Source organism: Geospiza fortis, unplaced genomic scaffold, assembly GCF_000277835.1.
Source record: "Geospiza fortis unplaced genomic scaffold, GeoFor_1.0 scaffold305, whole genome shotgun sequence".
Lineage (NCBI taxonomy): Eukaryota > Metazoa > Chordata > Aves > Passeriformes > Thraupidae > Geospiza > Geospiza fortis.
In genome coordinates this window covers 242,393-253,776 of record NW_005054604.1, presented here as the reverse complement: position 1 = coordinate 253,776, position 11,384 = coordinate 242,393, and the positions used below count along the sequence as shown (strand labels likewise).

Below are 11,384 nucleotides of genomic sequence, written 5' to 3'. Positions count from 1 at the left end.
GGGAGCCACAGGGACTTCCAGCTCATCAGCTTTGATGGAGAGGTCACCAAATTTTGAGGTGGATCCAGCCAGGAAGCAAATTAAGAGACACTTAGATTCTACAACTTGCTGCTGCTTTTGGGCAAGGAGAGGCAGGGCTTTTTGACATCCAATTTTTAATTCATTTATGTAACGCACCAAACGCTTCTTTTCCTGATTTAGCTTAACCAGAGGAATTTTTTCCACAGCCATATGAGAGCTGCTCTGTCTGCTCACAGGATGCTCGATAAAGCACAGGCTCATTAATGTGCTGGTGATCTATAGATCTGACAAGGGCTGGCTTTGGTAAATGTCATCTTTTTAATTTTTTTTTTCTTTTTTTCCCCCCCTTTTCTTTGCCCCTCTAAAAAAACACTGCAGAGCTCCAGCAGAGTGATTTGCTGTAAATCACGAGCTGAGGTTTGAGAACTTCATGGAGGGAAGGGAGTGAGGAGTGGCTGTGATTTAAGGAGGGGAAGGGGAAGCTGCAGACCCTGACCCCGTCCTAAGTGAGGCTGATCAGTCTCTATTCAACCACAGGCCCTGCTGGTGTCCTGAGACAGAGCAGTGCAAGGGCTGGGGCTGTTAATTGGCATGTTGATGAGATACAGATGAGTTCCCCTCCAACAGCTCTGGGACCATTCTCAGTCCCCGGCACATCAAACCTTTTTAATCTGGCAGCAGCTAATCAGCCTCGGTGGGACTGGTTCCTCTGTAGCTGCTGCCCCCAGGAGCAGCCCAGGAACAGGGTCTGGATGGTTTCTGGATGGTTTCTGCCTCCAGGAACAGGTTCTGGATGGTTTCTGGATGGTTTCTGCCCTCAGGAACAGCCCAGGGACAAGTTCTGGATGGTTTCTGCCCCCAGGAGCAGCCCTGAGGGTCTCACATCCCTGAGGACATGGAGGGGACTTTGTCCACCCAGGCTACCACCCAATCCCTCTCACATAATCCCTCTCTCAAAGGTGGTGAGCTCCAGCTGGTTGTGCTGCCCTCGTTGCTCTTCTAGGACAGGGATCACTCCAGCTCCTCTGATCATCAGGAACCCCTCCCCTGCTCTGTCAGCCTGTTTATTCCTGGCTGCTTTGTGTGTATTTATTTTTGTGCCAACGCCATCATTTCAGCTTCAAAAAGCTCTTCTACCTCTTTGCTACAGACTTCCTCCACCTGCAGTATTTATAAAGACCAATCACATCCTCTGCTTAAAAACCCCTGAGTCCTAAAACCTCTGAGTCCTAAAACCCCTCAAGTCCTTGTCCAGAGCCAGAACAACAGGATGCTGTTGTCCATTAGGAGGATTTGATTATTTTCTAAAAAAAATTAGCAGATGGATATGTTTTCTATTTTCCAGAGACTCTTTATATGTAGATAGAGATGATTAAAATCACCTTGACATCCATCTTGCAGGAGAGGGATGTGAGGGGCCCAGGCACCCTCTGCCACTGCAGGAACAGCAGCAGGAGGAGCTTTGTGAGCCCCTGAGGGGCACGGGGGTGATTTGGGGACAGCCAGGATGGGGGAAAATGCCCCAGAATGTGGATTCATGGCCTTGGTGCCTTTAAAAGCAAGGTCAAACCCACAGCTCTGTCAGGACAAGAGGCAATTAGTCTCAGCACATGCCAGCAGGGGAGGGACAAACTGGAGAACAGCGAGGGCTGTTAAAATTAAAGTTAATCTGTCACTAATCTCTGGCTGAGAAATCCGGGAGGGAAGAAGAATGAGGCAATGTTTGTGAGGGATGGCTCTATGCAGAGGGGCTGCTGTTCAGCAATCAGAGCAGGGCTGGGGAATTCAGCGGGGATTCATCCTGCCTGGACTCAGAGCCTGGGCAGGACACTGGAAGCTGTGCTCCAAGGAAAATGGGTGGGAAATCTCCCACTTTGGGGCTGCTGTTCCCAGGGTGAGCCCTGCACTAGGAGCTGGGCAATCAGAGCAGAGCTGGGAAATTCAGCAAGGACTGGAAGTGGAAGCTGTGCTCCAGGGGCTCCCTGCCCATGAAATGGATGGGAAATCTCCTAATTTGGGGCTGTTGTTCCCAAGGTGAGCCTTGTACTAGGAATGGTCACAGCCCCAAGGGCTCCAGGAGGGTTTGGACACTGCTCTCAGGCACAGGGAGGGGATTGCTGGGGTGTCTGTGCAGGGCAATCAGAGCAGGGCTGGGGAATTCAGCAGGGATTCATCCTGCCTGGACAAAGAGCCTGTGCAGGACACTGGAAGCTGTGCTCTAACGGAAATGGGTGGGAAATCTCCCACTTTGGGGCTGCTGTTCCCAACCCAGGAATGGTCACAGCCGCAAGAGCTCCAGGAGGGTTTGGACACTGCTCTCAAGCACAGGGGGGGATTGCTGGGGTGTCTGTGCAGGGCAATCAGAGCAGGGCTGGGGAATTCAGCAGGGATTCAGCTCTGCTTGGACTCAGACCATGCACAGACCACTGGAAGCTGTGCTCCAAGGAAAATGAGTGGGAAATCTCCCACTTTGGGGCTGCTGTTCCCAGCCCAGGAATGGTCACAGACCCAAGAGCTCCAGGAGGGTTTGGGCAATGCTCTCAAGCATGGGGAGGGATTGCTGGGGTGTCTGTGCCGAGCCAGGAGCTGGATTTGATGATTCTGAGTGCAAAACTGCCCTGCTTGCCCTTCCCACTGCTCCCTGTGCCCCTGGGATGAGGATTTGGGACTCCTCAGGGATTCCCACTGTGGCTCAGGTGTCACTTGGGCTGGATTTGCACCAGCCCTGGGGCAGGAAAGGACTTGGCCCTTCCCTCAACACCCAGAGGGGCCCAGTCTGTCAGGGTGGCTGTGCTGGGCTCAGATCCAAGCCACCCCTTTGGTCACACCAGAGGCCGAGCAGTGCCCAGAGCAGGCACAGAGTCGCTCCCCACCACCTTCCCTCCCCAATCCCTGTTAATAACAAGATTAACCCATGACAGAAAGGAAAATCAATCAGTTCCTCCCACCCTGGCACCGAGAGGAGAGCCTGCCTCAGTGCCAGTGCCACGGGAGGGAGCTGGGCATGGGTTTGCTCTGGAGGAGCTCGGGAGACCCCTCTGCACCTTTGGGGTCACCACTGCCTCTCACCCCACTCAGAGGACACCAGCAGAGTGCTGGAACCTGATGGGACAGAGGAGGAAAAGGGGGTTCAAAGGGAGCTGCCCTCCCTCAGCCCCCCCTGTATCCACGAGGAAAAGCAGAAGCTCCTTTAAGGACAATAAGAGAGCAGGAGTTTAATTTGCACGTTCTGAACGAGCTGCTGGAGATGCTGATGTCCCTGCCCAGAGCTCTGAGGGAAGGAGATGAGGCTCTTGAAGTTAAAATTAGCTTTTGTGGAATATTCCTCCCGTGGCTGAAGGCAGCTGTGTCACAGCTGAATCATGATGTCCTCCCGAGCCTGGAGACCTGGCTCCTGCCATCCACGCTGGGAATTTGGGCTTGCTGCAGCCACTCTGATGCTTGGGGGGGTAAATTTGGGTGGGATGAGCCTGAATCAGGGGATTTGGGTGTGATGAGCCTGAATCAGAGGATTTGGAAGTGCTTAAATGTGGTAGAGGAGTCGTGGAGCAGCGCCACTGAGAAGGTGGCTTTGTCCCATCACCTGCCACCAAGGGGGAGGGCAGAGGCTCCCAGCACCACACTGGGAGGGACAAGCTCACAAATTGGGGATTTTTGGCTGAGATGGATTTTTGGCATTTGGGGACAACACACGGGGCTGTGTGTCTCACAGGGAGCTGCCCAGCTCCCAGCTCTGCAGGGAGGACACGAGGGAAGGCAGCACAGGGCCAGGCTGGTGGCCCTGCAGAGCAGCTGGGGTGTGCACAGAGGGTTAATCCCTCTGCTGACCCGTTCTGGGGTTGTGAAGGTAATGGAGCATCCCTAACCAGGCCAGCTCCAGGGCTGTTGTCACTCAGCAGAGCCATATGGGCAGTGCCTCGCCCTATAAATCCCCTTATTGTGCTGTTTGTCTCTCCAGATTGGCCACTGGCACGTCTCTGAAGGGCTCAGCATGGACAACAGGATCTTCTCCTCCAACATTTCCGACAGCCTCTTCAACACCACCCTGATTGTCACCACCATCCTGGTAAGGGAGGGGGGCACCTGCAGTCCCCCCATGGGGCCAGCCCAGCCCTCAGGTGTGACCGTGTTCACAGGGGTCTTAGGGTGAGGGAAGAGATGAGGATCTGACTCCATGTTTCAGAAGGCTTGATTTATTATTTTATGATATATATTACATTAAAACTATACTAAAAGAATAGAAGAAAGGATTTCATCAGAAGGCTAGCTAAGAATAGAAAAAGAAAGAATGATAACAAAGGTTTGTGGCTTGGACTGTCTGTCCGAGCCAGCTGGGCTGTGATTGGCCATTAATTAGAAACAACCACACAAGACCAATCACAGATCCACCTATTGCATTCCACAGCAGCAGATAACCATTGTTTACATTTTGTTCCTGAGGCCTCTCAGCTTCTCAGGAGGAAAAATCCTGAGGAAAGGATTTTTCATAAAAGATGCCTGTGACACTCAGGGGTGGGCTCAGCTGGATCTTGCTCCCTGCTCCTGCCCTCAGCCCTGCACTGGGCTGATTTCACACTGCAAGTCTCCAGTTACAGCCTGGGGGACAATTCCTGCCTGTGGAATTCAGCTCAGGTCGATGGTGCATATGGAAATGGCATTTGGTGGGTTCAGAGGGTTCATATTTAGGGGGTTCAGAGGGGGCTGAGATAGGGACAGGCTACCAGTTTGCATCCAGCTCAGAGTGGGGATCTTGTCTGGTGCACAGCTGCTGAGTTGGAAGGGACAGTCTCCCCTTCTACCCATAAAATATAAAAATATTACCCATATTTTGTAAAAATTATAAAAATTGGCTGAGATGGACAGGATTTTAATGAAAACTTGGCATGTACAAGCACCACAACAGGTTCCCTTCCAGGTGCTGCCTGTCCAGTGATTTTTTGCTCCTTCTTTAAAGACACCCAAACTCCTGCCTGTCTCCTCACAAAGTTTGTTGGAAAGGGAGGGCAGGCTGGAGAAGTGGCTCTGTGCCAGGGAAGATTGAAGTCTGGATGTCCTGCCATGACTCACTGGGCTGTTCTTGCACTTCCCAGCTGGAAACAACCCCAAAATCATCATCCCTCAGCTCTGCTTTGTGTCCTAAACCAGGATAAGTCTGCACCTCCGCATGGGAGGGACCAGGAAGTGCCAGTGTGGAGACATGAGCTCCCAATCTTTCCTCATTCAGTTTGAGAGGGATCGATTGTGCTGGGATGTGCTTTTTGGGCTAAGAACTGGATGTTTTCTAATGTTTGGGGTTAGAACTAGACATTTTCTAAGATTTGGGGCTAGAACTAGACATTTTCTAAGCTTTGGCGTTAGAACTAGATGTTTTCTAAGCTTTGGGATTAGAACTAGACGTTTTCTAATATTTAGAGTTAGAACTAGACATTTTCTAAGGTTTGGGGTTAATACTAGACATTTTCTAATGCTTCGGGTAGGAACTAAAGGTTTTCTAAGCTTTGGGGTTAGAACTAGACATCTAATGCTTGGGGTTAGAACTAGACATTTTCTAGTATTTGGGGTTGGAACTAGACATTTTCTAATGTTCGGGGTTAGAACTGGACGTTTTCTAATGTTTGGGGTTAGAACTGGACGTTTTCTAATGTTTGGGGTTATAACTAGACACTTTCTAATATTTGGGGTTAGAACTAGATGTCTTCTAAGGTTTCTCCCAAACCCACCCACCCCGTGAGCTCTGCCCTCCCTGCTCGGTGCTGTCGGGACACCTCGGCTAAGATGGGAATGACAGCTGCCCAGTTTCACTGCAGGAAAACCCTTACTTAATGCTGAAGTGGAACCACCAGGAGCTGGAAGGCAACGACCGCTACGAGGGTTTCTGCGTGGACATGCTGAAGGAGCTGGCCGAGATCCTGCGCTTCAACTACAAAATCCACCTGGTGGGCGACGGCGTCTACGGCGTGCCCGAGGCCAACGGCACCTGGACAGGGATGGTTGGGGAGCTCATAGCCAGGGTGAGTGAATTTGTTGCTCTTTTAAACTCTGCTCTGATGGGTTTTGGTGCTGTAAAGCCGCCGTGGTTCGTGGTGATGAGGATGGGTTGGGTTTTTCCTGCGCTTCAACTACAAAATCCACCTGGTGGGTGATGGCATCTGTGGTGTCCCCGAGGCCAACAGCACCTGGACAGGGATGGTTGGGGAGCTCATAGCCAGGGTGAGTGGATTAATTGTTGTTTTAAACTCTGTACTGCTGGGCTTTGGTGCTGCAAAGCTCCCCGTGCTTCGTGGTGATGAGGATGAGTTGGGTTTTAGTCCATTTGGGAGGTTGGAGCAGAGGGTTTGTGTGGCATTCACACCATGGATCCCTGGATTTCCACATCCCTGGTTTTTAATCCTGGGAAGCTGAGAAGCCTCCAAGAAAAATTAAAATAATAATTGTGGTGGTGTTTGAGGGTCCCCAAGACGAGGGAAGAGATGAGAATCTTGACTCCATCTGATTTATTATTTTATAATGTCTTATATTAAAAATGCTACACTAAAACTATACTAAAAGAAAGAGAAAGGAGACATCGGAAGGCTAGCAAAGAATGAATAATAAAAAACCTGTGACTACTTAGAGCCTTGACACAGCTGGACCATGATTCTCCAGATCTTCCAAGTGATGCTCATTTTCCAGATTTTCCTCCCTGGAAAACGAGCATCACTTCACCCTGTGGTTTACTGGGCGCAGTGGAATTTGGTTGGGAGCTGGGGATTGAAGTTGAGGATGGAAGGATTGAAGCTGGGGATGGAAGTTTGAGGATTTTGGAGGTCTTTTCCGTGGGTCTGTAATCTTTAATGTGTCCATGATCTCTAGAAATGCCCACTGGCACCTCCTGCTTCTTCCCCACATGGTGCAGGGTGATGCTCATCCCACTTCAGGAGTTTCAGCTGGGCGCTTGAGGTCAGCTGGGACAACTCTTTGTCTGGAAGAGGGAGGGATTTTGTGTTTTCTGAGGGTCACAGACAGGGCACTGAACAGACTGGAGACTCCCCTGAGCTCTCCCTGTCTCTGGGGTCACCCATCCCTGAGCAGTCACTCTCAGCGCCAGCTGAGATCCCACCTCCATCTGCTCTTCTCAAAGAGCTTCTGTGAGGCTGTTTGCAAGTGCTCCAGGCTATTGGCACCGTTTTTATCCATCCTTGTGTCTCTCTGTGTGTGTACACACACACAATTACACTCCTGCAACATTCCTTTGGGGAAAGGGAAGGAGCTGAGAGATCAAAAGAAGGGAACAGCCATCAAACTTCTGGCCTCCTAACCCTGGCAGTGCCTCTTCATTAAATGGGACCTTCTGGAAGGTTGTTTTTCTCCAGTGATGAGTATTTTAGCTTTATCTTCACACAGAAACCGTTTGTTTCTTCTGCAGCTTGAGCAGGGTTTATTGAAGAAAGTTTTTTCCTTCTTCTGCAGGGCAGAGTTGTCAGAGCCTGTGAGGCTGGATCAGAAATTAGAGAAGAGAAACAGCTCTGTCTCTTGTTCTCCCTATATCCCTGAGAGGTTTTATGATGGTTTCAGCAAGTTTTTGATCAATCCCAGGCACTGGGCTCAGGCCAGCCAGGGCAGAGCTGGGTGTGCTGGGTCTTGTGTTTATTCAGGGCTGCCTGGATGTTGTTTTTTGAGGGCATTTCGCTGCCCAAGGGGCTTTTGTCCATCCTTGACAGTCAGTCCCCAAGGGAGGTCATCCTTGTTCACCCCTGTCCCATGGGATCCAGCAGATCCTGTGTTGGGTGCACATATTCCTCTTTCAGTGGATTTATATATTATATAAATTATATATTTCTATTTATATATTTATATTCTATTTAATTATATATATATATTTACATTTTTACTCTGCCCCTTTAGGAGAAAAAGGGGATCAGCTCTGGGGCACAAACCTCTCACAAAAGTCCCCAATCCTTCCCAAAAATGAAAGCTCTGCCTCTGTCCAGCACAGTGTCATTGTAGGAAAATAATTTTGCCTTGATCCTGATCAGCCATCAGAAAATAAGGTTTGACTCACACTGACTTAATGTGCAGGACCAAAAGGTCACAGAATTATCCAGCCTCCCCTGTAATCCCTCTGTGGCACAGAATCTCCTCAGAGCAACTCTGGGCTACTGGGGAGAAAATGTTTCATTTTATTGCTTCTAAATTAACCAGCTATTGATTTATTCTTAAGCCCTGGGAATTCCATCACAGCTAATTGTGCACCCTGATATGATTGAGCAGGATGCTGGACAAACATAAATCTGTTGTTGATCCAAATTCACCAATACAAATCTTGCGAGCAGGTCAAAAAACCAGGTTGGGAGGTAAAGGAAGAGGGGATGGGATGGCTTGGGAATCCTGCACAGTTTGTGCTCAGCTCATGGGGGTTTGGCTCAGGAGAAGTCACCTGGAAGGACTCAGAATCACAGAATGGTGATTTAGTTTCAGCCACCTTTAGACCTTCCACTGTCCCAGGTTGCTGCAAGCCTCATCCAGCCTTGGACGTCCCCAGGGATGGGGCAGCCTCAGCTTCTCTGGGAATTCCATCCCAGCCCCTCATCAAGAATTCCTTCCCAATATCTCTTTCAGTTCAAAACCTCCCCACCTTGTCCTGTCACCCCAGTTCCTGATGAGGAGTCCCTCAAGCCCATCCTGCAGTGAGAGAAGTCACAAATGCAGAAAATCCTGGGATAATTTGTCCCTCTGAGCAGGCAGGGCAGGGAGATTGAGCACCCAGCTCGTTCCTGGAGTGAGCAGGGCACTAAAGCCACTCTCCCTGTCAGCTTTCCTGGCTCTGGCACAGACAAACAAACAAGGAGAGCAGCAAATCTTCTCATCTCCTCCTTTCTGGCATCAGAGACTTAAAGGGCATTTGGGCTGGAAGAATTCCATCCTGCTCCTCGCTGCTGCAGTGCAGCTCTGGCTCAGAGTCCCTGCTGGTGTCTGCTCTTCCCCTTCTCTCTCTCCCCAGCACTTCCTCAAGCTGAAATGAATTCTCTGGCTGACACAAACCAAGGGACGCATTTTCACAGCCTCAGCCTTGTCCCACCATGCCTGGCTCAGTGGGGATCAGAGCCCTTTTTAAAGTGAGGGACATGAAGTTGTCCATCCTGTCCAGCCTCAGGAGCAGCAACACCAAGAACAGGGAAGCCTTAAAGCTTTGGGGTGCTGGTTCTCCTTGCTGGTGGCCAGTCGAAGGATGAGGGAAGAGACAAGGATCTAACTCCATGTTTCAGAAGACTGATTTATTGTTTTGTGATATATATTATATTAAAACTATACTAGAAGAATAGAAGAAAGGATTTCATCAGAAGGCTAGCTAAGAATAGAAAAGGAATGAGTAACAAAGGCTTGTGACTGACCAAGGCAGTCTAGACAGCTGGACTGTGATTGGCCATTAATTAGAAACAACCACATGAGACCAATCACAGATGCACCTGTTGCATTCCACAGCAGCAGATAACCATTGTTCACATTTTGTTCCTGAGGCCTCTCAGCTTCTCAGGAGAAAAAATCCTAAGGAAAGGGGTTTCTCAGAAAATATCATGGCTACACCAGCCCTGAGCTCCCAGAGCTGCCCTGGTTTGTTCTCCAGGGGTTTCACACAGAAATCCCCAGCCCCAAGCCTCGCTCCCTGTGCTGTGTCCCCACAGCCTGGCAGAGGGTTGGGGTCTCTGTGGGGCCTCAGCTGGGCTCTCCTCCCAGCTGCCTCCTGCCATCCCATGCCGTGGGAGGCTTCTCTGGGCTCTCTTGGGGCCGGGGCTGACGTCAGGGCCCGTTCCTCGCCGCCAGCTCCGAGCTGAGCCCTGGCAGAGCCCGCGGCGAGGGGGCGGCTGCGCCTCGGGACCGGCAGTCCCTGCAATTTGCTCCTGAATGATGCTTCATTGTTGTTCCTCCTCAGGAGCCCGGCTCAGCCCCCACGTTTGGTGTCCTTTGCAGAGCCCTGATGCCGGCAGAGCCCACGGGGATGCCAGGTAGGGCGGTGCTGTGGCAGCTTTTGTCTGGCACGCCGGCCCACCTGGGTTTCCTCTCACCCAGCGAGGCTCTGGCCTTGCTTGGGTGTGTGTTGTCAGGAGAAGTGCTGTTTGCTTTTTGTCTCCACTCCCAAAAAGCTCTGGGTCTTTTTCTAAGCCTATTTCATGCCAACATTTATAGCTGCAAGTGTGCTGGCAGGATGAAAACCAACCCCTCTTCCCCCCATCCATCCTTTGCCTCCTGTTTTTTCCTCTCCCTGTTGGGATCTCTCACTGCTCAGAGTGACCTCAAGAAAAGTTCCGAAGTCTCTTTTCCCAGCCTGGCGCTTGAAGAAGGAGTCAGAGCTCTTCATTTCTGGGTCTCAAGGTTGTTTATTTTATCTTATCTATAAAATATTTTCTCCTGTCCAGCTAAGGTCTGTCCAGCAGGACAGTTCCAGGCACTCTGCCTGCCCCTGGGGTGGTGTTATGTCTTTATACTAAAAACTATGTGTACAATGTTTACAATTACTTCCCAACACCCATCACTTATGTTAGACAGTGAGCTTCTACTCTAAACCAATCCCAAAGTGCCACCATCACAGCAGGAGATGGAGGCCAAGAAGAAGAAGAAAGGCTGGACACACCCAGTTCCCTCCATCTTGCCCTCTGAACCCCCATTCTAAAAACACCAAAATCTACTTTTCCACCCTGTGATAATTTCACTAATATTCTACTTAAACTGTTGTGGCTTGCTGATCTTCATCTAAGGTTGGTAATTTGCTCCACAGGTCATAATCAAACCCACAGGGGCATTCTGGGCTCTGTGCCAGGGTCCCTGAGCCCCCTGGCAGGGTCTGGGCTGCTCAGGACAGACAGAAGGATGTCCTGGGTCCTGACATCTCCCCAGAGCCCAGACCTGGGCAGAGTGCAGGGCCACAAAGAAAAATCCATTTCTCCTCCCCCAGGGCCCATAAAATCCCAACACCTGCCTGTGCTCAGGTGGGGAGGCTGGAGGGAACTCAGGCTTGCAGAGCTCCTCTGTAGCTCCACCGAGCTCAGTGAATCACCAGAAGTTTTGTCAGGAAGCAGAGTTGAAAGCATGAAATGCGTGAAATTCAGGCAGAGAATTCTTTGCATGCCATTCCCAGATCAAAGTTTCCTGCTATCAGAGATCAGCTCTTAACTTGCACGACTGAGCCTGCAGAGAGAAGAGAGAGGGAAATGATGAGGAGCTGGAGCTCTGCCGCAGGAAGTTCTGCCCCTCTGAAAAGTTAGCAGGGAATGAGCAGAGGGGAACAACTCTGATGGAATGGCAGAACCCCCTGGAGAGGAGAGAAGGGAGCTGGGCACAGTCTGAGTGCTGGGGAAGCCTGTGCTGTGTCTCTGCTCTGAGGACAG

At 50.6% G+C, this 11,384-nt stretch overlaps 1 protein-coding gene across 1 annotated transcript in view; it reads left to right on the top strand.

Moving 5' to 3' along the window:
* Positions 1 to 11,384, top strand: part of GRIK4 (glutamate ionotropic receptor kainate type subunit 4) — a 200,629-nt gene that overhangs the window by 167,029 nt on the left and 22,216 nt on the right. The window contains 2 exon segments of the mRNA XM_031064547.1: positions 3,980 to 4,087; positions 5,829 to 6,032. Of these exon segments, the coding sequence (XP_030920407.1) occupies positions 3,980 to 4,087; positions 5,829 to 6,032 (312 nt within the window).